Below are 27523 nucleotides of genomic sequence, written 5' to 3'. Positions count from 1 at the left end.
GGTCTATGGGTCGGTATCTGTTCAGCTACAGTAAAACCTGCTAGAATATTTCGTATCCTAAATTATTACCAAAGATAATAAATATTCCCGCTTCCCGATTTAAAATAATAATTTTAGCACAAGGACGATAGTATCATTAACTCAAATTCGCTTTTCAAATTTCGAATGCCTCTAGAATATTAATTAATGAAAGGAAAATGGCGGGAAACTGAGGTCAACAAGATGGCGCCCGCGAACAGCTGATTGTCACCCGCTAATGAGTGGCGGCCATCATTTTATAATGGGGAAATCTTTTTAAGACCCTCAAGGCTTATTGTGCAAAAATGAATTCTTGTCGCTTATTTTTCAATAGGATACTTTTATGATTAATTAATACCTCAGTATACCTAGTGACCTCCTTTTATATCTTTTACCCATGGCTTTCAACATAACCTAAAACAATAAGTATGTACAGAAGTTCAGATTATTTTGTAACTAATATCCCCGATTTCAACAAATTAACGGCAAAACAAAAGAAACAAACGCCGAACATACTCATATAGGACGAAATTAAACAATTTGTTAAGGACAGCCCAAAGGACGAATCAAACGGTTACGGACAAATATTCGTCGGACAACCGGCCATTTCGTCGAATAAGCGTTCGTCGGACAACCGACCATTTCGTCGAATAAACATTCGTCGGAAGCGACCTACTTCGTCCAGGGCTGTTGACCTCTTTCGTATATTTTTCAGTATTCATATCATTTCAGCCTCCAGCATAATCGTGTAATACAAAAAGTAGCTTTTGAATATTCAACAGCGGTCTCATGTTTTTCAATTTTCAGTAACGTAAAATGCTGCTAAGGAAGAAACAGATTTTTGAATTTCCCAAAAGTTGCTATATTCTAGTGTAGTGAAAAGAAAATATATTGGTAGCCCTTAACTCGAATATAAAAGGGAAAAGGCCGATATTTATGGGTGAATATAAGTAATTTATGAATGAGGAAAAAATAGAAATATAGCGTGAAGGAGTAACGAAATATAAGTGAATCCATAATTTATTTACCGGCCACTTATAAACGAAATTCGTTCGATACAAAATTTATAGGTATTTCTTGATGTTTTTTTGTAATGAAAACTACCGTGTGTCTTATCCAGGTATTCAACGAATCGTTCTACCAAGTTTTATCTAAATCGTTGCAGGCTTCAGCAGTTTAAGTGTTAATACGATACAGACCAGCGTTGCCAGATTTTTTTTGTGCCAAGTCGGGACTTTAGAACTTTTTGAGTGAAAAAGCGGGATTCTTCAGTCAAAAGAGGGACAAAGTAAAAAAAGATATAAAATTAAAAGTTTTTTTAAATTTTTTTTCTTTTTATTTGCGTTAAAATAACGTTTACGTGAAAATAGATAGCAAAAGTAGCCAAAGAAAATCCACCCCTCTACCTCCCACACTCTACGCACCTTTCTTTCTCAGCGCGCTGCACGTACGTTCGGGCTTTCCCCGAAAAGCGGGACTGAGCCTGTCCCGCACCGGACATTTAATTTTGATGAAAAAATCGGGACGTCCCGCCAAAATCGGGACGTCTGGCACCGCTGATACAGACACACCTTTGAACTACTGAAACTAACAAACTCTTCCATTTTAAGTAAGTACTTAAAATGGAAGAGTTTGTTTGAACTCGCTAATCTCAAGAACTAGAGTAATTTTTACAAGATTTGACAGACAATTAATAGAGTAGTAAAACCCCATGGTTTACTAAGTCTACTAAGTAAATCATGGGGAAGGACATAGGCTATATTTTAGCGGGAAAATGTACGGTTCCCGCGTTATTTACGCGGGCGGAGCCGCGTGGCTTAGCTAGCAAAGGATAAAGTGACGCGTAGCTGGAATAGTGCCAGTATAAGGGTGTTTTACCCTATTTAACGCCGGCTAGGGCAGTGGCAATGAAGCCACTTTTGAGGCCTGTCCAAATACAGGGAGGTTTACGACGCGTTTACAGTTGCGGCTCCCGAGTTTACCCACCTGGTTGTTTTACATTGTAACTTTATTGTGATAGTCATTTTGAGAGAGAGATACTAATACTTACTTATTATAAATTAAGTAAGTATTCGAAAGTGCGTGTGTCTTTCCAGGCCTAAATGACTTAACCGATTTTGCTGAAATTTGGCACAGATATACTTTGAGTCCCGGGAAAGGACATAGGATACTTTTTATTCCGGAAAATGTGTCGTTTTCGCGCGATAAACGAATTTTGGCGCAACGGAGGCGTCGACTTATCAGTTTATAATTTTAGAAAATATATCAGGCCGTCACGTTGTTTGGATCAGTTAAAAATGTGTGTCATACTTTGGAATTTTAATAGTATGAAGTTTGGCAACTTCTCTGGTGGAGATATTTCTCTGAACTTTACCTTTCTTTGCGTCTAAATCAATATTCAGTTTATAAGAACTTTATAGAAACGACAGAATATATTATGGGATCATAATTGGTAGTATTTTTAGACTTTACTTTCTAGGTAAAGTAATTTATCGTTTCGTCAATGTCCAATAATAACTTAATCAATATTAATATCGATTAACGTATGGCTATCGTAGTTTACTTTGTGACATTCATATCATGCAGCTATTTTTTAAGCACTATTATATTTTTGAAAGAAGATGTGTGTTGCATTTGAGGTATCTCAAACACATATTTTAGAATATTTTATTCATTGTTTCAGAAGTCTAGTAGGTAATAGCGGTTCTTGAGATACACCCTGGAGACAGACAGACGGAAAGACATCGAAGTCTCAGTAACAGGGTCTCGTTTTTACCCTTTGGGTACGGAACCCTAAAAATTAATAAATTATTGTTATTCTTATACTTGTTTGGTAGGCTCTTATTACAAAGCTGCTGCATGATTTAAGCTTACTCATAAGAGTTTTTTATATAAAGTAAAATATAAGGCAAACGAGCAAACGGGTCACCTGATGGAAAGCAACTACCGTCGTCCATGGACACTCGCAACATTAGAAGAGCTGCAGGTCACAGGTGCGCTGCTGGCGTTCGTAGAGGGAGTAACAGAGGGTAGATCATATGGTTTGTTAGTGTTCTTATTTCTGAATGGTTAGGTTACTTTCACATTGACGACGACCTTTGACGACCTCTGTGGCTCAATTGGTTGAATGTGTGGCACTGGCAGCTCAAGTCGGGCGTCGCGGGTTCGAATCCCGCCTGTGTGTCTGTCAACAACACCACAAATGTGTCTGTCTGTCTGTCTGTTACCTCTTCACACCCAAACCGCAGAACCGATTTTGCTGAAACTTGATATGGGCATACTTTGAGTCCCGGAAAAGGAGGTAGGATACTGTTTAATACCGGAAAAACGTACGGTTCTCGCGAGATGAACGTATTTTGGCGCAACGGAGTTGCGGGCGTCAACTATAGTTCTACCAGAATCTGATGGCAAAAATAAAATAAATTGACTCTAGCAATACCGGGGTATGGAATAAAACATTTTGATCCTTTTTTTCCTTATAGCGGCTAATTCTGTGTGTTAAACATGCAAATATAAAAATTATCGAATGATCAAGGATATTTTTAAAAAATCTGCTGTCATCCATCAGATCCTGGTAGACCTATAGTAAATAATATTTATGGCGAAGTAAACAAAATTATTTGAAAATATTATAATTTTCGTTCTTACTCTATTTTTCTCTCTCCAGCTCTCTTTCTTGACTGTACTTCAAAGTTCTAGATGTAAAAAACAAAATTGAGCAAAATAAATGTCCCGCCAATACAATTTAATTTTTGTTGTTAATTAATTCATATGTAATTGAATTGAATATAGCATCAGTTGATATGCTTTTTTATAGTCTGGCATAAAAGTGAAGAAATTAAAAAGTGGCAACATGTAGTGCCATCCCTTTCAAATCAATCTAAGAAAAAAGGGATAACACTACGATGTTGCCACTTTTTAATTTCTTCACTTTTATGCCAGACTATAAAAGCTATTTGCAGCAATTTCTGTTAAACTACTCGATAATATACTGTATCTATACTATAGTCTATATAGATACTGACTAAACTGCAAGCATGTCGTAAAAAGCTGCTCTATATAAGAACTAGTATATTTATAAGTTTTCTTCGGTTGAAATGCCGGCCTTTTGCAAGATATAATTGGTATAACATTATTGACCGAGTTACAGTTTATTATTTTTACAATATTGCAAACTTGATATGAGGCTCGAATTTTCTTGTAAACTTGCATTTATGCTTTGCTTTTCACTAAAGATTTTAAATTATTATTTTAATGCTGATTTTGTGTGTAATTTTTTCTAATTGCTTGTATTCTAAACGATTTAAAGTAGAAAATAGTAAAATAACAGTAGTCCTCTTTCGCATTTTAAATAATAAGTATGAACATTTATATATTACGAGCTTTTGCCCGCGGCTTCGCTCGCGTTAAGAAGTATGTATTATTATATAATACAAACTTTCATCCCCTATTTGAACCCCTTGGGGTTGGAATTTATCAAAATCCTTTCTTAGCGGATGCCAACGTCATAACATCTACTTGCATGCCAAATTTCAGCCCGATCCGTCCAGTGGTTTGGGCTGTGCGTTGATAGATCACTAGTGTCTTAACTACGACTAAATCTAAAACATTTTCTTGGCCGCTTACGTATTTGAAAGGTCATAGGCCACATAGCCTTAACCGAAAGCTGTTTAGCATTTAGTGAAACCTAAAGTTACACTAAGGCAAGAGTTTTGGCGGTATGCCAGCACTGTGATTTACTACTACATGAACTTTGCCACTTCATAGTCTTAATAAAGTGTTATGATAAGGCGAATTTTAGTTTATATATTTACAAAAAATCAGTTTTCTGCTGTTTTCTGTAATATATAGTGTAGTTAGAAGCATGCTTTAGTAGTTTGTAGGTAAAAATATCAAAAACACGATAAGTATACAAAATTGTAAACACACTTTTTTTTATGAAATAAGGAGGCAAACGAGCAAACGGGTCACCTGATGGAAAGCAACTTTCGTCGCCCATGGACACTCGCAGTATCAGAAGAGCTGCAGGTGCGTTGCCGGCCTTTTAAGAAGGAATAGGGTATTCAATAGGGGAGGGTAGGGATGGGAAGGGAAGGGAATAGATAGGGGATTGGGCCTCCGGTAAACTCACTCACTCGGCGAAACACAGCGCAAGCGCTGTTTTACGCCGGTTTTCTGTGAGAACGTGGTATTTCTCCGGTCGAGCCGGCCTAATCGTGCCGAAGCATGGCTCTCCCACTTAAAATGTTTATGAGATATTTTCTTATTCGTGTGACAATGTTTGTTCCAAATACGCAGTATCTGTGTGAAAATTGTTCGTAGAAATATTTCGTATAAAAATAACTGGGAAGAGAACTATTTTATTGGAGAAAGTGAACGCTTCAATTAAATTTGACAGCTGATGACGTAAATGTGTCTATGCGTACATAAGTGAAAATTTTCCCTAAATTAATTATATAAGTTGTATATAAGTATTAAATATATTCTAACACAACTTTTTCAAAATCTTTAAAAGCCCTTCAGGTGTACTAAGTCAGTTAATGAGTACTTAACACGATAAGGGCTCAGGGCTCAGCGGGCGGATGTCAAAGGCGCTTAGCATCAGGTGACCCGCATTCCCATTTCCTCTTACAAGCTTTTCCACGTAACGAAGTTCGTTATCTATACCTCCTTTTGAAAGCCTTAATAAGTTTACATTCTGTCAAGTACATCGACTGAAGTTCTGGTAGACCAGTTTTAAAAGTTTGCATACGGAAAGACCATGAACGCACCTGCAGCTCTTTTGTTGTGTCCATGGGCGATGGTATTTGCTTTCCATCAGGTGACCTGTCTATTCGTTATTTTCTGATCTTCATTTATAAGCCACCGTGGTCGTAAACTCATAGAGTTCTGGTCATCAAGTGTAACTCAAACTGTTGCACTCGGAGACACTTAATGGTGATTAAACTTTAAGTTAATGAAGAGTTTGACAAATAATGTATGGGTCTTATGTCAAAATCTTTACTTAAGTAATTACAGTTAAGTTTTAATATCCGACACTGAGTGCGGCAGTTAGCAACGTTTTCATTGAAATACTGAATATGAAACTTTTTTATATCTGTTAAAAATTTTAAACTATTGTTTTTAGAACGTCTTCAAAGTCAATATACTTTCCGTCAACGCGATATATCTACACTTATGAAAAATTAATGAATACGTTAAATATTACTTAGTAGTTATTAGGCACAAAAGGAAGACAGCTGAACCTAGTTAAAGTCAACACCTACACGAATATTAACACCCCATGAACATCTAAATATAGAAACAATTTAAGTTAGCAATAGCCCCATATAATGTTATAACAATTTTAATATTTTAAGTATATTATCCATTTAAATGTTCTTTCATCACCTGCTAATTTGATACATTACAAAATAATATCTACCCCTACTTCTATATCTATATTAATATGTATTATGAATACGAAAGTGTGTCTGTCTATCTGTTTGTGTGTGTGCCTGTATGTTACCTTTTCACGCCCAAACATCTGGTATGGAGATAGTTTTTTTTTTATTCGCCCCTCATTTGGATATACCCGGGAAAGGATATAGAGTACCTTTTTCCCGAAAAATGTACGGTTCCGCCGTGATAAACGAATTCTGACGCAAGGGAGATGCGGGCGCGGCGCTATTTTTTATAGTTTAGTAGGTCAAAGACATCAACAAGTCCTCGTTGACTACGGAAACCTAAAACGGAACCCTAACCAGCTGATTTTTTGTCTATTGATGATTGATAGGTTAATAGTTATAATTTAATAGTAACATTGTCCTATACATTGATCAATCTATATCTTAGGACCATCAAATTGAAATATTAAATCCTTTCTATCTCTGTTAGTCTACCACTTTCGAGAATTTTCGCAGAGGAAATTATCGTTCATCTTATCAAAATAAAGTTACTCACGAAAAATTAGCTTGATAGTAATAAAAAAAATTGTTCTAGAGAACCTGTACTAGAAGTCTAATCAAATAGTTTTTATTATTCGTAGCTAAAACATAAATTATTTTGCCTACGTGATTTTTTATACCAACATTTCGTTGTTTTACAACAAAAAGTCGCTAAGATAAAATGTGGCTGAAAAGAAATCTAGGTCATAAATAACATTTATTCTTCAATTCGTTTCTCTTTTTTCGTGGAACATGTAAGATGGGTATGATGAAATATTTTATGTATTTGAGGCTGTCAGTATAATACGGCCGTGCCTTTGTTAAAAAGCTAGGCTGGAGCACTGGCGTGCTCCCAGATTCTATATTGGCATGTCAGAATACAATTAGTAATTGGTTTGTTTCAACTGTATAGATTTTTATACCCAAACAAATAAGGTCTTTAGTCAAGGTGCATTTGATAATACCGATTTCACAATCGGAGATACGTAAAAACAATAATCGATATGTCACTTAGCTATACGTTATATCTAATACCACACATTATAATTTCTAACCTAGCTGTTAAAATTATCAAATGCAACATATCTAAAGGCTCTATAGTCTATAGCCTTTGCCACACTCTATCACTCAATAATTATATTAGCCTCATCATAATTTCAGATTTTAATCCGCCGCACTCAGAGACGAGTATTATAATTACTTAATTGTAATTAAATAAAGACTTTGTCATAAGCCCCATATTTCAGAATATATTTATTACAATTAAATAATATTATTAAAATCGTGTCTGAGTGCGGCACTAAAATTCTTTACTTTTAAAACGTTATCTGTGAGACAGCACAGAGCTTCGTCCATAAAGCCATTATTGGAAATACCAGCAAGTTTCAATCTATGCTATTGGCAGATTCCAGTAAGTTTAAGTTAATCCATACTATTGGAAAGTTTCAGCCAAACTATAGAGACTGTAGCGAGATGAGAGATTATAGTATTATCTATGATTTTTGAGTATTTTTGACAGTGGTTTTATATATTTAACGGCGTTGTAAGTTGGATTTTTATTTTTTTTATGAAACAAGGGGGCGAAGGAGCAAACGGGTCACCTGATGGAAAGCAACTTCCGTAGCCCATGGACACTCGCAGCATCAGAAGAGCTGCAGATGCGTTGCCAGCCTTTTAAGGGGTAATAGGGGAGGGTAGGGAAGAGAATAGGGGAGGGTGCGGAAGGGAATAGGGGAGGTTACGGAAGGAAATAGGGGAGGGTAGGGAAGGGAAAAGGGTAGGGGATTGGGCCTCCGGTAAATTCACTCACTCGGCGAAACACAGCGGAAGCGCTGTTTCACGCCGGTTTTCTGTTCGTGCCGAAGCATGGCTCTCCCACGTCAGGATAAGAAAGTTTTGATATTAGCCAATTAATAGTTCTATTGAATAAATAAACTCTTGTCAAAATCCCTTATCCCATAGGAACCGGGCATTTTAGACTTGTGGACTGTAGACAATACACTGTAGAGTCGATTATATTTTAGTTCTCCCAAACAACGTCGCAATTTGAAACTACTTTAACATTAACGGAATATTTCATATTCATTGAGCTTCGCAGGAACAATTTATATTTACTAAACTAAATATGCTGACTTGCTCTTAGTCCTCGCTCAAAAATTATTATATTTTACTGAGTTAATGTTAGTCCGCGTTAAAACCTATAACAAACATTTCACTCAGTCGGTAAGTCCTTTTACAAAGATTTTTTGCTACGCTTATTATAGGACTCGCTATAAAGTACATTTTTTTGAGTTAATCGACTTAGTCCTGGCTAAAAAGCACGCAATTAAATGTTGCTGAGTCCTAAACAAGACACTTTGCTAGGTTAATCTTAATCTTCGTTAAAAAATATGCAAAACGGTGTCACCTCTGTAACTAAGGACTCTTCCTTAAGGACCCTAAAGTTTTCTGAGCATATCTTAGTCCTCGCTAAAAAGTACGCCAAATGAATGTCGCTGTGTCCTTAACACAACATTTTGCTGAGTACAACTTAACCCTCGCGTAAAAAATGGTCCTCAACGCGTGTAGCAACTAGCAACAGTAATTATTAACCCTGTAATGTATTAACATCTCGAGTGGCGCGCCAGACGGCGGGGTGCCGCGGCCGGCCACGCGGTTACCCCAGTACATACCTGACTTTTTAACCCTACCTACCTTTTTAACCCCTACCTACCTGTACTAAGGTAGGTACAGGTAAAGTACTGAGTAATAGTCCATTATTTCACTCAGTTATTTCCTATCAATATAATGTATAAGGAATTTATTTATAAATTGCGTTTCTTCACACAAAAGACGGTAAGCTAGAATGGCCATAATATACGAAAACGCATAGTTTTTTCCAATTAGGTATCCGGAAAATTGAAGCTATGCTAGTTTTTTCCGACCGACCGATTCTCAGTAGGCTTTTAAAGAAAATTAACGAGTCTGCACCGAATTTACTTAGCTAAAACACTACGACATTCTAACCGAAAAATCACAATTTAATACCAATTAAAAGACTTTTATTACATAGACACTTACCGCTGTCCAAATCCTTAGAGAACACATATAGTACACATGGGTACACCACACTACACGGCCCGGCTGCTACTGAGGGCTGCGCCTGGATCGATGGGACTGCGCATGTGCGGTGGCGCGCCGCATATCTTATGTATGAGGCTAGCATGGACCGTCATGGAAATGTACACGGTCAATTGCATGTCAACATGGACTTTGGACTGTCATATGAAGCCGATATATCAGAGAAACTAGATGAATTTCAAAACTAAAATTAGCCAAATCGGTTCAGCCGTTCTCGAGAGACGGTCGATGGCAATGTAGTTTGGTCGAGTTATGTCAATTCAAAGTTAGTCAACATCTGATTACTGGGTTTGACGTATAACGACCAAGCTACATAGGTCCGCCATTTGCCTATTAATTTCTCGGATATTACAACTCCTGTAGACATTATTGTGACGCGTATATCGGCCGCGTCTACAGAGTCTGGGTTAGTTAGTCCTAGATTTCATGTTGTCTCTCTTTCTACGTTCATATGAAAGAGAAGGCAAGCTACTTTAACATGAGATTAGCAAACCATTGATTGGCGCGACAGGCCTAAGAAATCCTTAACCACGATGTGAAATTAGTTGGATATTTTAATAAAGTTCCTTTTTACCAAATTAATTAATGTATAATATCAAGTTCCTTTTTACTAAAATCTATAATTACTGTTCGATTTTCCACAAAGCTCGTACGCTTGTCGCTTCGTATCCGTAGATTTAGTACGCCACATAAACTTCCAAATAAATCGCAATACTGCCAAACCGTCAATCACGATAAGTCTTTGCCAAGTTTCCGACAAAACACAGCCTACGCAAAAACTACTTCATATTAATATTACCTATATACATGCTCATACTTATAAACAAGGCCTTCTCAAAATATTTTACTGTCTGTCTGTCCGTCAGTCTGTCACCAGGCTGTATTTCTGTAGCAGTAATGGCTAGACCGCTAAATTACACAGTTTATTTTAATGTTATAGTTATGAAAACAATAAATACAAGTGAGGCAGACAAAGACGCCTTAGATTATATTATATACAGGGTGTAACAATAATAAGTGATAATACTTTAGGGTGCGTACGTGTTCCTTGTAGAGAGTTGACTGTGAAAGTGGCAGCGCTGAAGACCAAAATTTTTTTTCACTTTTGTATGGGGAAACTCGTGACGCTCGGGCCCTTGCCCATACAAAAGTGAAAAAAAATTTTCATCTTTCAGAGCTGCTACTTTCACAGTGAATTCTCTACAAGGAACACGTACAAACCCTAAAGTATTATCACTTATTTTTTTACACCCTGTATAAAAAGGTTTAGCCGCTTTGTATAGAACCTTTGGCCCACAAATGTAGCGTACTTGGCTAACTCTTTTATGAATACATGGGTTTTCTTGCAATTGGCTCCCCATACTTCATCCACCGCTGCAACTCCTGTTCCTGTTGCAAAAGTAAGTCCTGTCGCAAAAATACATAAGTTCTTTAAATAATCTTCGCTAACTTACCGGTACTTCTTATCTCTGTGCCACACAGACACATGGAGGATCTGGTGGTCGTATACCGCGGTGGGGAGGGGTAGTCGCAGATGCCTCTGGAACTCCGGTTCCCTCTTGCCGTACAGCACCGAGGTACGCTGGAATATCGACCTCTGAGAGGGCAGGGACTGGTTCTCTGTTACACCGCTGATGACCACCTAAAATGGAGAGGGAATTAGTAATAGCTAGGTCATCGAATACGCATAAATGTGGCCAATAACTTATCGATTCGTTTGCCTCTAATTTTTCGAAAACGAGATAGTTAAATTCTTGTGCGCGAATAAAAGGGACCTATCTCAATATAGGACTATGGATGGACAGGCTTTGAAAATATTGTTTCTATCTTACCTTTGCGTACGCGTTGATGTCATCCGTTTTCCCTGAAGACCGCTGCAGATCTTTGCATCTTATTACTGAAAATAAAAACAATATATTATTCTTTGTCCTTTCTTTAAACATATCACAAAATAAAACGAAAGTCGATAGTCACCACTCACCGTGCACGTCTATGACATTATTTCTTGTCTCTATCTCCAGATCTATCGTCCCTTTCGGAGCTGCAAACCTATCCGTACTTCTCTCCAAACGGTTACTAGCGACACTCCGTCTCTTTTCCTCGCTGCTGTTTATACTACTCTCCTCTGGTGAGTAAGTGAGACAGCGTCTCGAGGACCTATGTTCTATTACAGGAGTCGTTATGTCGTTAGCGAGAAGATCTTCGCCTAGCTTGCTGGTCTTATTTGCCCGTTCGTCACTTAGAATATTCATGCTAGGTCTTTTGAGATTAGGAACTGGGGTGATAGGACTTGGTATACCATTATCTAATGTGAGTCCAAAAAGCTCTCTAGATCTTCTATTTTGAAGAGATTTCAAGCTACTATGCGATACATTCTGAAGAGATTGATTTAGATTTGCATCGTTGGGGACGTCCAAAAGAATGCTTAGAGGTTCACATAAAGAAACATCCTGTAATTCAGCAAGCGGACTAGGTATTCCCATTTCTAGTGTCAGAACTAAAGAAGATTTATTTTCTAAATCCTTTAGTTTGCATATACTTTCGTTACTGACGGTGGACTTCTTCCTTCTTATACACCTTTGCCTACGTAATCTCACATTATTAAAGTCTGTAGCTGCAAAAAGATCTGGAGTAGACTCTGATATGGTAGATTCCATATTTTTACGTATTGTTGTCGTGGGTTTCATAGATTGCGATCTACATAATGTGGTAAAATCTCTATTGTTAACATCAATGTCAGGTGTTATTACTTCACGCTCATTGTAACCATCTCCATCGTCTAAAATAAAACCACCTATTGGGACATTCTTTAAAAGCTTTTCGTTTACCCTATGAATAGGCATTCGCTTTTTCACTGGTGTTGATTTAGGTGACAAAGAGTTTTCTCTTGATAAATTCACACATCGCGCTTCCTTTATCAAATTACTTTTGGTTTCGGAACAAGGTTTAACAAAAAGATCTTTGGCAGCTTCCAATGTTGGTATCACATCTTCTTCTTCTACCTTTGCTTCCTTCTTAAGTATACGTCTCTTAGATTTAACTATCTTAGTACTCTTTATAATATCTTCTATCATCTTTTCCAACGTAATATCACCCATCTGTGTCGTCGATGAAGTGGATTCGGTTACATTGGAAATTGAATCTTTAGCTAAAATAAATTTGTTTTCCATCTCAGTAGAACTTTCTTCATCTTTGACAGGAAGAATGAACGGATCTACTTTAGGAAAAAACTCTGTAACATCAGCACTATTAACTATCCTCTGTGATTTGGTATGGGTACTCATTGCACTAAACCTTAGCGCCGCTAGCTTAGTCGATAATGGAGTTATAGATACAGGCGAACATCCGTCTCTTATTAAACTATGTACATCTTTCTTATCTATAGACGGCGACTTGAAGGAACTTTCAAAATCACAGGACTTTTTCCTAGTTCTCTTCAAAGGTCGTATATCAGGCGGCCCTTCACCCATTTTCTTGAAATAAAATGGATGTTCCGTAAAGACGTGGTGGCCGAATATCGGTAAGGTAGTCATTTCGACAGCAGCTTCTTCTACAACTGGTTTTTCCACACAATTGATGACCACGTCCTTGTCATACTCAATTTCAACTATTCCTTCCCTTGCAGTTTCTGTCGTACTTATAGGATTTTTACTAAAAGGCTGTTTTGATAATGACGTTGAACTTTTACTGCTATTTGAAGAAGCACTTAATCTTTCTGTCAAATCATGCAAAGATGGTTCCGATACACTATGACTTAATTTTGAACTCAGAGAAATGCTTCTATCGGGATTGATTCTTCTCTCCGACTTATAGGTACAACTGTTTCTAGTGAATACCTCATTGTTATTACTGATCGACATTTCTAGTTTGCGTTTCTTCGCTTCTCGTACTCTTCTACTGTACGTGGGAGGGGTAGGAGGAAGTTCAGAAAGAAGATCATCTTTGATATTGGCGAACAGATATTTACGTCTCTCTAAAATTGGTGTCACAGAAGTCGGAGTAATGTTGCTCACATCTTTTAAAGCACCGATGTCTGCTTTTTTGACAAAACCCTCCCTAAAATGGTTAGGAGTGTTGCCTACACAATTGAAATTCTCCTTATCAGCAATCCTTATGTTGTTCTTTCTAGCGGCGGCACCTAGTGACCTTCTTTGATATCTGCTTGGCTTTTTACTTCTCTTGACGGTCTGTGCATCTAGAGATCTTCTGGTTGTGTCAGCGCAAGACTTGGCCGCGTATGGCTTAGTTTCCTCCGCTTCATTCTTACTTTGAACTTCTTGGTTCTTCTTACTGTATACGGCCCACTTTAACATTTCGGATCTGTAATATAAAAAAATCTAATTAGAACTTGGAATTAAAATTAAATAAATTTTTATAAATTTTGTAACCACTAAAATATTGACTGTAAAACTGTTAATTATTTGGTAAAACTGGAAAAATTACTATGTGAACAATCCCATTTAATAGTTGTAAGGGCTTTTGGTGAATATTAATCATGGTTAATCATTTTTATTGGGTACTTTACTCACAAAGTTAATGAGGAAAAGGGTGGTCTGTATCAACATGGCTGCTAATTATTATATATTTACATTTCAAATGAGTCCAATTTGTTGGTAATTGGTAATATGTTTAACATTATAAACGGTCATTCTTGTAATTGCGTTTCAATGTAAATAGTTAAGGGAAACTATTTGCTTCGAAATTCAAACCATTTTTACTCATGATGAATTCAGTAAAAGTTCCTACTTTTTAGGAGCCAAAAGACAGTTAGACTCTACACAGTGGCAAGTGAGTAATTTGTTTGTTTTTAGATTCGTAATTTAATTACATAGCATATTAATTATAATTTATATCTTTATACAAATTTCTTTCTTTTTTTTTAATTTTTTTAATTAAATAAGGGGGCAAACGAGCAAACGGGTCAACTGATGGAAAGCAACTTCCGTCGCCCATGGACACTCGCAGCATCAGAAGAGCTGCAGGTGCGTTGCCGGCCTTTTAAGAGGGAATAGGGTAATAGGGGAGGGTAGGGATGGGAAGGGAAGGGAAGGGAATAGGGGAGGATAGGGAAGGGAATTGGGCCTCCGGTAAACTCACTCACTCGGCGAAACACAGCGCAAGCGCTGTTTCACGCCGGTTTTCTGTGAGAACGTGGTATTTCTCCGGTCGAGCCTGCCCATTCGTGCCAAAGCATGGCTCTCCCACGTATAATTTTCCCACAAAAGGAATATAGGACAAATCGTATTTACTATCGACTAGAACGATCGTGTTTTATGTTTTTGTGATAGCCCACAAACACTCCATCATCGATCATGGAAATTCATTCGTCATATAGACTTGTATGAGCTATGGTAATAACATCTTACATCAGGTTCACGTATTCTATGGACTTCCGGTATGAATTCAAGCGATGTTGCTGTCAGAAATGTCGAGTCATTTATATTTTTTATAATAGACCAACATGGCTTCCCAATGTCGGCACAAGCATGGTGGATCAATACTTAGCGATAACGAACATCTAAATATTCGTCTATAATTATCCATAATCGAGATCGGTTATGCATGCCATAGAAAGCTTGACCAATATTCATGACCCGTGGAGAGGAGCCTTTACAAAATCTAACTATTAAGTCAGATCACCTATTAGTTATCATGTTTCTGCAAATCGGTTGTATATGTAATAGAAGCTTGAACAAATACATCGTTACACCAATCTTAAATTGAGTACAGCAACTGTTATGACCGCTACGAGGTCGGAATGTGCATTACATCCAATTTCATGGTACGTCAACGTTCGGTTCAGGCTCTAGGGCTGCCGAAATAGACTGAAATCATAGAGAGCCCACATGGAGAAGTTTCTCGATGTTGCCAACCCTGAATCGTTAAATATGCGGACAATGACTTTGATGAGTTTTTGTGAGTCTGTTCCTAAATGGTAACGCAAAAACTAAATGCGATTAGGTATAGATGACGACGGTACAGTGAGTAAGCTTAGTAAGAACAAACTTAGCAGTCTACAGTTTACAAGAGTAAACCATACTGTTGCAGGGTAATTGTCACGTTATCAATACTTAATGACAAAATATGTCAATATGTCAAAGGTGACAAATTGTTGACATTTTGGGTTTGGAAGTTGTCAAAAATTTTACATTTTTGAAAGCTTCTGTCGAAAATGTTACTTTTTTACAGATTTCATGTTCGTGAAATATTACGTAGATATCTAATAACTATTGGACCCAGATTTGAAATTAAATATGACTAATAAGGCACTACTGAGAACCTAAGTTTCATCCATGTGAAAATAAGTTATGTTTGATCGCTCTGGGATACCTCTATATAGGAACCCATGCTTACTACCCTCAGAATAATATAGTATAGGTACTATATTATTCTGAGGGTAGTAAGCATGGGTTCCTATACGGAATCTACCATTTCGACACTTTTTTTTTTTTTTTTTTATTTATTAAATAAGGGGGCAAACGAGCAAACGGGTCACCTGATGGTAAGCAACTACCGTCGCCCATGGACACTCGCAACATCAGAAGAGCTGCAGGTGCGTTGCCGGCCTTTGTCTTTGACACTGCTTTTAGATAGGTCTAAAAGCAGTGTCGAAATGGTAGATTCCGTGTACAGGGCGCTATTCGCAAATATGTTGCTGTCAATTAAATCTAATGGGCTTACACACCCACCATTGTGCGACTATCACTGTCAAAATAATGAAATAATGTTCACGTAAATATTTTAAGCTAATCGTCCATGCATTTTCTCGAGAGGCTTTAAGGAGAGTACTTACTTGAGCTTAGTACTTGAGCTTTTCGTCCCAAAAATTTAACATAATTTTTTTTTAACATTTAAGTAGAATCCATATCAATGGTAATTAGTAGACAACAAGGTACTTTTGTTAATCCAAGAAGGTAACTATAGGTCTACTAGAATCTGATGGCAAATTTTGACGGCAGATTTTCAGAAAATATTTTCAAAAAGTATTCTTGATCATTGGATAAAATACATTTGCATGTTTCATTACACAGAATCAGCCGCTATAAGGACAAAAAAAGGATCAAAATATTTTATTCCAATTATTACCCCGGTATTGCTAGAGTCAATTTATTTTCTTACTTTTTGAAGCTTTTTGCTATCAGTTCTGGTAGACCAATACCTGATTTACCAGAACTTTAGCTAAACCAGAAAGAACGTCAGAATAATTTTGCATCACAGTGCGGTCGAAGACTTCTACAGTAAATTAAGTTTTTACTGCGGTACTTTTCTAACTCTTTTATGTAATGATAATGCAATTTTCATTATTAGTCAATTAAAACCTCATTATAGTTACTATCACTTTCACAGAAAATGCTGAGTCGGCGAGTGCCCGTTACCACTTGAGAATGTAGGCAGGCGGGTCAAATTATTTGCTCAAATTTTACTACCCGTTTCTCTTTCGAGTGCCGCTTAAGAGGCTATTCTCTTTGGTCATGGCAACACTGGCCCAAATAAACGTCACGTATTTGTATGAACATTAGAAACGCAGAAAGCGGCTTTTCACGTTGGAGAAATTCCGACAATTTCAGCCATAATGCCCTAAATTCAAGCAACCGTTTAGAAAACTAAATTTAGCGAATAATGCCTTGAATTCATATTCACAAACAATACTTCCCTGTTCTCGAATTAGGGAGTACATTCAAAACTACTGAATAGACCTCCCTAACTCCTAATCAGTGGAATTATGACATAATGAGAACTAATAACTGCTAAATGCAATCGAATCATTCTTATGCTAACTTCCCGAAATTTCCCTTACAAAACGCGGCTTTGTGAAGCCTGAGCTCGGCCGAGTTCTCGGTTACGGCAATAACTCATGCTCCTCGCTGTACCAAATTGACTGTGTAATTAGAATGTTGGCGCGCTTTGTCCCGCCGGGCAGGAGACACATGCTGCGCCAGAAACCAGTGTACACAAAACGACCCTGAGGAATTCGCGAGCTAAATACAACACCGCAAAAACGGGGCGTTCTCCTTTATCCACTCCCCTGCTTATTACTATTGAATTTAAGATTTTGAAGCATTTTTTAATATCGAATGCACGTCTCGCGAAACATGGGGTGGCGAACAAAAAGTTTCTTAAAAGACACGAATAAGTTTGCGGCTCCGCGCCGCTCAGATTCGGAAATCCGGAGGGAATAAGGTTTAGATTTATGTAAGTCCCGACTTAGAATCTTGGTGCGTGCTGGACGTCAACGACGTTCGGAAGAAAGGAGCGGAACACGTTTGGCGGATTCAATTTTGGAACGTCCGAATCGGACGTTTAAGAGATCACCGTCGCGCAAATACCAACCTAATAGCTTTCGTAATAAGACCTAAATAAATAAACAAAGACGAAGATGCATCTCCAAAAGGACAACCGGCTTGTGCCAAAATGGCCGCTTTGTTTCGCCCGGGAACAGTTCTGGAGACAGTTGCGATTTCTTTGGACATTATCTATCAGTTTGATCTCCGTCTCTTGTTACTTTACAATACCTCGTTTGATTATAAATACGTTTTAAATTATGTTTTAAATGTCTTTGTATGTGTTCAGTGATGGTTGAGTCCCACTTAGTTCCAAATTCAAAAAACGAGTTACTATTGCAAAGTTGTCATTTTCAATTTCTGTAGTCACCCGTGTCACTTTTAAGTTTTCTTTTGTTTTCTAAGTGGGGAAAAGTTTTGCTATAGGATAGCTGAGGTGGCATAATTTATCAACAGAGTGTGGTATGTTACTGGGGAGGTTTCTCTTGGCACGGACCCAAATATTGAGACGAGACTACGGCATTGACGAATTGATTTCGTTTTGACTATTTATTTGAGAATAAAACAGTAGTGTCTCGATTATTTTTTATAATATAATAAGAGGTCCAAAAAGTTTTATTCGATAATAGCTTTTTCCACACTGTGCCTTTTTCTGTTCGTCAAGGGCATGCGTTATAGCGCAGTCAACAGCGAACATGCCCGCGACGCATGCCCTCTGACCGTATCCAAAACTTAAAAAATGACAATAATGGCGTAATGGCGTTGCGTTCGTTGACGCATTCAATTATTGAATGCGCCAATATGAAAGTTGATGACGAAAATTGAAGATGAAAGTGCACAGTGTGGACATAGCTGATAGCTTTGTCCACACAGTGCCTTTTTTGTTCATCAAGGGCATGCGTTATAGCGCAGTCAACATCGCACGTGAGGCATGCCCGCGACGCTATGACAAGTATTTTCTTTCAAACGCGGGTGGGTTTTGACGCATTCAATTATTGAATATGCCAAACGAAAGTTGAATAAAAAGATGATGATGAAAATTAAAGATGAAATTGCATAGTGTGCATAGCTATTTGACAACGTTTCTGTCAATATTCTGATGTGATGAGTTGAACGTGTCGGATTTTGGTCGGATTATTTAATGTACGTACTAGTAGCGCCCTCTGCTCCGTCCTTTGTATAATAATTCCTATTAGAACCTGCACCCCCAAAAAAAGACTAAACTACGGAAGCGTTAAATTCAGTTAAAAACCTTGACAATTATCTAACGTTAAAGCTTAATGAATAATGAGGGTAGTAAGTGAAATTAATTAGTGAAAATAAAATTATCTTAATAGTCCTGTGTCGCTATAAAGTATTGTTTTAACTGCGCCATAATGATGACCCCACCGCGGTAGGATATCAGGTCAGTGGTTCTCAAAGATAGACTAACTTTTTAAACTATTATTATTTAAATGTGGTTTTCGGCACTGGCTGTGTTTGTATGAAGTTTTGTATGTAAGGGGTTTTTAAAAAAAATACAATTTTCCAGGAAAACCTAACATTTTTTAACTGTCTATGTTTCATCATTCTATGTGTTGTTCTATTTATGTAACTAATTTTAATTTTAACAATGTTATATAGATTGCAATATGCAGGTAGCTATGAGCTACAAATTACAATACGGCAAAGTTTGGGGAACGCTGTCATTCTGTTCATTTAAATGCAGGTTAAGTAAATTAATTGTAGCAATAAAAATACCACTGTTACTAATTATTTATATTATGAGCAACTCAGGGGTAGTTTGTCTCTACCATTATATTTATAATTCTGATGAGATTTACCAGCGATATAAAATGGAAAATATTAATTTAATTTCATTAAAAGTTTAATCTTATACCTTTAAACGAGCAATTCTTGTATATATGTATATATATAATTGGAATCTCGGAATCGGCTCCAACGATTTTCATGAAATTTAGTATATAGGGGGTTTCGGGGGCGATAAATCGATCTAGCTAGGAATTATTTCTAGAAAATGTCATTTTCATCGGATACCGAGCAAAGCTCGGTCGAACAGCTAGTTTCATTAAAACATAAGCTACTTAAATAAAGCCACGATAATATCTAAGGTTACAACTATATTGCATCGAAATGCATTGTTGCAGTGAAGAAGTACATTCATTCTCCGAAATAAAAACTATAGCCTATATCCTTTACGGGACTCAATTCTGATATCTGTGTATCGATTGTAACAAATAAAATGCCAATAGTAGATTATATGCCGCGGGTATCATAGGATATTTTTTACGTAGTCACGTTATATAGGTCTACCAGAGTCTGATGGCAAAAAGTGAGAAAATAAATTGACTCTAGCAATGCGGGGATAATAAGAATAAAACATTTTTATCCTTTTTTATTCCTTTAGCGGATTATTTTGTGTGTGAAACATGCAACTATAAAAAATAATCCAATAATCAAGGATATCTTTTGAGAATTTGCTGTCAAAAATTGCTATCAGACTCTGGTAGACCTATAGTTTTTATTAGGCTGGTTTCAGAGCCTGCAACTCTTATGATGTTGCGAGTGTCCACACTCCACTTTCCTTTCCACCGGGTGACCCGTTTGCTCGTTTGCCCCCTTTTATAAATAAATGCTTCCCCTAAAATGGCATAAACTCCGCGGTTTACTGGTCAGTAGTCCAGGTATTAGCATACTCCACCACCTGGCTCCTGGTCCCTGGTTGTCGTTGATAGGCAGCAGGTGGTGGTCATGAATAATTCAGTATCACCCCCACGCTCTAACGTTAATTTTTAAAGTGTTATTGAAGAATGTTTGGATTTGGATTTTGTCATAGTTACTGGTACTTAGTAAACTTTACGAGCATTGGAGACGTCAAAGTCTAGAATCTAGATTTTCTAAAATCCGTCATAAATTATGTGATGCAAATTAAAAATAAAATACCTTAGGTAAGAATTTGTGGGTAATGTCCGGTTTTCGAGGGTTTGACAGGAGTTTGCCTATGCTCTATCACTTTTGATTGGGTATTACTATTAACCAATCAACTGCAAGACTTTTCCATAGATATAAGGTACTGTTTAATACATAGACATAATATATACTGTCGTATATTATGTCTATGGTTTAATACGAAAACCCCAGAAAGCGGGCATGAGTCTCTGACCTCTGTATATTATTTTTGAGTTATTTTCCTTGTTATTGATCTTCAAGCAAAAAAAAAATTGCAACAAAAAACGGAAACATTTTGCTCCAAAGTTATTATAGTTGATTATACTAATTTCTAGCATGAGGCTGTCTAAACTATCCAATTATAATTATACTCCACGGTACATTTCGACAATTAAAACAATACAGACGGACATACGACCCTAATTTACGTGGGGCGGCAGCTGTACCGGCAATTTACACTTTGAATTTCGAACACAAACTCTTTTTCCTTTTTTCACTTGTCAGCCGGTGTATTGGTGCCACAACATGTAAATAAGAGAGTATGACTCCGCTGTCTGTCTGTCTATCTATCCGTGTATCTCCTTGACCGTGACAACAAGAGAAGTGGTACAGTTTTATTACTGTTGAGTGTTGCCCCTATAACAAATACGTAAAACCGAATAAATCACATATTTATGGATCTCTGTTATTATGAAGTATGTACCTACATTTTTGACCGTTTTTCATAGAACTAAAAGAGAAATCAAATGCGTACTTGCCTAGTTTTTTTTTTAATTGGAGTATACAAAGTACAAACAACATAGATACTCGAGTTTACCGATTGAACTGGAGTGCGTTCGAGTTAATGAATTTCGCTGACGTTGACGAGCATGAGATCCAATTAGCAACCAATTTTACCCATGTTTTACCCTAGTTGAGCAAGTTGTACCAAATATTAAACGACGACTTAACCGGAGTTTACCACAGGTAATCGCAATCTTATTTTTCGTTGTTTTATCGGACTTTATAGAGATGTGAGAATAGCTTATGCTAGTCATTAGGGCTTGTCTAGGTGAAGATATTATTGAATTACAGTTTATTTTTCTTTTTTTGTTTTTTTTTTGTTTAGGAAAATCAGTACATTTTCAGCAATTAGGGGGTGCAAAAATGCACATTTTAGATTTGTTATTATTCAAGTATAGCTACTGCTTTCCAGAATCTCGCTATCAAAACTAGCGGTAACTATTAAACGCCGTTTAAAGTGTGGTAAGCCCGATCCTAAGCTGTCGTTTAACCTGACGCTAAATGTAAATTAACAAAAAATTAGAGCCTATTACAAATTTGAAATTTCCCTCGCTACTTCTATCTCGCTTCCGCTTATACTTCCGCTGTAGCATTCTCGCTTGCACGAAATATAGCCATATGGCATAGATAAATGCAATAGATAATATTTTGGAACATATTGTTATGACGTTGTGGTCTAAGGCCAAGACTGTTGACCCGAGCAGCTGTATTTAGCATTAGATTGGGAGATATAAACTACCTATGTTTTTAGACCATATTTTTTACTGCCCAATACCGTCTTCGTAGTAAACACCCTTGCTCGAGGATTCGGAAAGTGACCTGTAGGGAATCGACAGAAAAAATTAAAAAAAATGGGTAGGTACTTACGAGTTCCCGAAGTATAACACGGCCACATTAACTAGACGCATGGTTTATTGATGTCATTATGGAGCGGGCATGTTATTGCATTCCAGCGATGCGTCAAGTTAACTTGGCCGTGTTGTACTCTCAGTAGCAAAATCTCGCCAAAGTGCACTGTTACACTTTTGGGCGGAAGTCGAAACGCACCCATTATTGTGTCAAATTACTCTTTTATTAATAATTATTATTATTCTTATCAGTTTTCTTTTTTTTTCATTAATTATTTAAACTATTGTTATTATTGTAATAACAGAAATTCACGTCGATTGTCAAAATAGCCCTAAACCACTGGCCCAACTTTTTGCCGACACATTTTGCTAAGATAATATATGCCATAGTCTTCTTCATTTAAGCGTATGTTCCTAAACACTTCTTAAACCAAGATTTTTTCTTTTTTTAATGAAATAAGGGGCCAAACGAGCAAATGGGTCACCTGATGGAAAGCAACTTCCGTCGCCCATGAACACTCGCAGCATCAGAAGAGCTGTAAGTGCGTTGCCGGCCTTTTAAGGGGGAATAAGGTAATAGGAGAGGGTAGGGATGGGAATGGAAGGGAATAGGGGAGGACAGGGAAGGGAATAGGGTAGGGGATTGGGCCTCCGGTAAACTCACTCACTCAGCGGCGTGAAACAGCGCAAGCGCTGTTTCACGACGGTTTTCTGTGAGAACGTGGTATTTCTCCGGTCAAGCCGGCCCATTCGTGCCGAAGCATGGCTCTCCCACGTATCTAAGACTTATGAAATCAGTTTTAATTCAGTCTTACATAATGCTCTAAAAAGCAGCTCCTAAGCTCTAAAAAACTCTACATAATAATTGGCTAATATTATAATCGCCCGCACCCTGTGTTCTGGCCTTGTCGGAACGTGTATGGAACACCTATTAGTTCCAAGGCCGTAGTCCAATTTGATAAAAACCTACGCACGTCTATTGCGATAGTCCTTTATTAAAAACTGTACCTACTCGGTCTACTTACAGACGAAATTGCTACGTCATAATGAAGTTCGATGTAAGTAGAGAAGTAGAGCTTGCTACAAATAGTAAAGATCTATATATCTATATGTATAAAAATGGATTTTCAATTGTGTTAGTAACGCTAAAACTCGAAAACATATGAACGGATTGGACTAATTTTAGTCTAAAAATAATCGTAGAAGTCCAGGGAAGGTTTTAAAGTCGCACGAAGTTCACCGGGACAGCTAATCTTGTATAAAAAGCTAGATAGATTTCCTGCAATTTTGTTGCGTCCTTTATTAAAAACAAAATTTCCTCTAGTTACAGAATTCATGTAAGTGAATGATCATAAAGGCTCGATGTAGTAGATAGTGAAGTAGAGCTTGCAGCCTAGGCTTGATTAAAAAAAAAAATAGCCTGAACTTCAAAATTCTTTATTTACAATTTTTTCGGAATATGCATGATTCTACATCATTTTTCAGAGTCTCGAACTCTATCTCTATTAGCTTCCCTTACATTTTGAGTCGTATACAATACTAGTACCAATATAGTCTAAACTCTAGGGCTTCTATAAAAACAAACTTCTTAAACAATAGACTTAATTAAATTAAGTCTGTGAGAACGCATCTTAAATTATTAAACGTAATTTAATCCAACCAGATGTGGTCCCATCGGCCCTAGTTTAATTTGAACGCATTGTGTTGACCTCTGGTGTATCCTACGTCAATTGTTATACAATATGGAGCGACTTCTCTTCCCGATCCTATTGTTAACTTGGCATTGTATGAGGAAGTGTGCGAATTTCTTGCGTCGATCCTGCGCCGATTCTTCTCAATATAATCAGGGGAATAACAACCATATTTGAATGGTATATGGTCTATTCTACAACGGAGGCTCGAAAGGAATATTTTTTAAGCATCAACTCATGTAAATCGTGATTTATTTCTGACAACAATCGGTGTATGGGAATTTACGGTTGAGAGGGGCGTATTGGTAACATATTATTACTATTACTAGATCTTTGAGGTTATTATTATTCTTGAGATTGGAATGGTTAATGAAAAAGTCTTCCTTTATGGGCATGGTGAGAGAATGTGATTTTGGATGGTGTAAGTGTGGTATCGGCAATAATGGGGATTGTCCATTTTTTTTTAATTTTGCTCATTACAAAAACAATTCGAGGAATAAGGTCAGTGATCGTTTTTCTGTATATAAACGAAAAAAATACCCATTAGTTACTTATATTTTTGAACAAATATGTTTAACCTTTGTTTGACCTTCAATGGCGTTAAATTAGCAATAAATTCGACCAACATTACGTTTCAAACTTTTGGTAAGCTTCTCGTATCAGCTTTCACATAATGAGAACTTGCATTTGACGAACCAGCCATTATAAATAAGATTGAAAGGAAAAAACATACTGCAGAGGTCAATTACTGGCCGCCGATGATGACATCAGAGCGAAACTTTAAAAATTTATTGAGAAAAAACTAGTCAATGAATTTCAAAGTTATTTAATTTATATTCTTAAAATAAACTATTTTAACGAAAAAATATACAAAAAGTACATGTGATTTTTTTTGGACAATGCCCATTTTATACAAATTAGAGATTGCTATCAAAATCGCCGTATTACGTATATCATTGATATAATATGTTTCCGTTTATGATAAGCCACTGTAAGTACAATAAAATAAATTATAAATAAAATAGCTTTAACGTTGCCAATATTTTATTGAATAAAAATTGTCAGCGTAGCTTTCAAAAGCTCAAAACAGCGGTGATTTTCATGATTCCATGAGTTTTTACTTTGAAAGCTTATTGAGTTTTCAGGATCGGGTTCAGAAAACAAAATTGCTTTCAGAAAATCAGAATGTTTCATCACTTTCATCGTTCCTTTTTTAAACGACTTCATATTTCCCATGCATAACGGTTGGTACTCGCCCCGTCTTTATTTACGTAAAAAGCTAGATCAACTTTTTGAACGTGTTCCCTTTTTAAAAACATTCGAAGTTGACAATGGTTTTTTTTTCGCGAAATAATAAATGACGAAGGAACAAGGGCATACTGCCAACAATGAAATATCGGCTGAAGGGGAAATCGGTATTTCATTCCGAAACGTCTTCGATGACAATACACTACGTTACAGTTAATAATATAGCCGTAAAGATCGCAATGATAGGTCGTAAAATTTAACGTATCAATTATTGATTCTGTGAACCGATTAAATGGTTGAAATATTTTATTGCATGATACATTAGGGCACATGGATATTGTTTGCCAAAAAAGAAAAACAAAGGCCATTATACTTACGTACAATTCTGCTTAAAGAATATTTTGACTTTTCTTCCAGTGCTTTTGTATTAAATTGACAGCCTTTTTAACCGACTTCTTAAAAGAAAGCGGTTGTAAATTTTTTTTACACAATGCGGCTTGCATAATAATTAATAATTCTTTTCCTTTCGCAGCGCGGCAGAAGTTTTTGAATTTATCGCTTTTACTACCTACTCTACCTACTTATTTCTCGTTACCGATACCATTTAAAATATTTATTAATGGGTCCTTTACAAATTAATCCGCCGTCAGTGGTTCCTGGGAACCCGGTCCCCTAATCCGGCGGAGGTCAGAGGGCAACCAGGCTGATTTACGACACCACCTGGGCTCGCCGAAAGAAGTTGTCAAAGGTTCCTTTGGCGTTTGTGAGTTTAAAAAAAAACCAACGTGTTCGTTTTTCGAAATTATAAAATTATTATCGAAACGAAAAAGAATATAAACAGCTGCAGTTGTAAAACTCACAGAAACAGAATATAAAATATTGTTAATACAATATTATTATTAACTAAATATATTAATAAATACATTATTTCATACCTGAAATTATTATAACTTATTTTTATTTCGAACCGACACGACTTCAATAAAAGAAGTTCATGAGATTGGTTCTATTGAATTTTTCTTTAAAGTTGGAACCGTCCATAACTTTTTGAATTGGTTCTCGTGTAAAAGTTACAAATTTCAAGTGGGTTTAAAACTTTTAACTAAAGTTCTTATTTACGTTTTAATAAAAAAGATTAACGTCTTATACAGCGCGATCAGAGAATTTTTAAGGCAGTCAGCCCACAATTAATTTGGACCACATAATTAAAAAAAAACATTCCAAATTCAAAAACTTTCTCATAACAAGGAAAAAAGCAAACTTGTTCTTCACTTACTGATAAGTATCAGTAATTGTTTCCTGACCAAACAACCCCTACGACACAAAATTGTTATGATTGGCCTAACAATTTCGTTGTCACATTTCTTACTGTTGTTTTTGTGGGAATGAATCGTTTTTAATCACTTCGTACTGAAGCAGTTCACAAGGTGACTTTGTATTTTTCGACAGCAATTCAACAGATAAAACTTTTACAATATCCGCAGTCAAACACCTGTCGCGTTGCTGTCGCAAAATTTGCTGTTTCATGGTTTGTTCCAATTTTAAAGTTTGCTAAACTAGGCAGCAAAAGAGAACCAACTCTCAAACGTCAAGCATCAATATGTTTTCTTTTTGTCAGAAACCAATGATATTCTATGTTACTAACGTAACTAGATTGGAAGTTTACGGTAGCAACGCGTTGCCACTTCGAAGATGCCTGCAGGCATATCTTACATACATAATGACATAACGAATATATGACTTGACATTGTCTTTTGAACAAAAAAGTGGTTACGCATTTCTGAGAATCTTTTGTAAGACATTGCTACTCTAGTATTTTAGAAACTCATTGTCAGAAACCCACTTTAAAATAAGATAATATTGTACAAGATGATCTTAAGAAAGTTAAATTTAATAATTTTTATTTAAAAAAATTCAGTTATAATAAAGCTTTATTTATTTAAAGTTAACTGAAAGAGAAAAACTAAGAACTCGCAGTGGTTATTCTGATGTCCTTCATAAATTATATCCACCATTTTGTTTATGGTCATAAAAGTGAAATGTACATTCAAAAAGTTAATTAAATGCTCCACACTTTAGTCCCTGAGCAAACACATTATAATAATAATGCAATAAACAGGATATAATGCGATGCAACCTGTTTTCAATTCTAATCACTT

The 27523-nt window shown here is 36.6% G+C and overlaps 1 protein-coding gene and 1 long non-coding RNA gene across 7 annotated transcripts in view; one reads left to right on the top strand and one right to left on the bottom strand.

Annotated features, from left to right (window-relative positions):
• Positions 1-27523, bottom strand: part of LOC121729951 — a 112556-nt gene that overhangs the window by 24882 nt on the left and 60151 nt on the right. For all 6 annotated transcript variants that reach the window (XR_006036045.1, XM_042118694.1, XM_042118695.1 and 3 more), the window contains exons 2-4: positions 11545-13883; positions 11396-11460; positions 11018-11205 (exon numbers count right to left, since the gene is read on the bottom strand). Coding sequence is in view for 5 of the 6 variants with exons in the window: in XM_042118694.1 (XP_041974628.1) it covers positions 11018-11205; positions 11396-11460; positions 11545-13876 (2585 nt within the window). In the remaining variant the exon portion in view is untranslated. The remainder of the gene's footprint in view (positions 1-11017; positions 11206-11395; positions 11461-11544; positions 13884-27523) is intronic.
• On the top strand, positions 3122-25916 carry LOC121729968. Its single transcript, XR_006036046.1, has 3 exons — positions 3122-3198; positions 17818-17825; positions 25905-25916. It is a non-coding gene; the product is annotated as an uncharacterized LOC121729968 (long non-coding RNA).

Source organism: Aricia agestis, chromosome 8, assembly GCF_905147365.1.
Source record: "Aricia agestis chromosome 8, ilAriAges1.1, whole genome shotgun sequence".
NCBI lineage: Eukaryota > Metazoa > Arthropoda > Insecta > Lepidoptera > Lycaenidae > Aricia > Aricia agestis.
The sequence above is the reverse complement of the archived record's forward strand: the minus strand, read 5'-3'. Positions and strand labels throughout refer to the sequence as shown.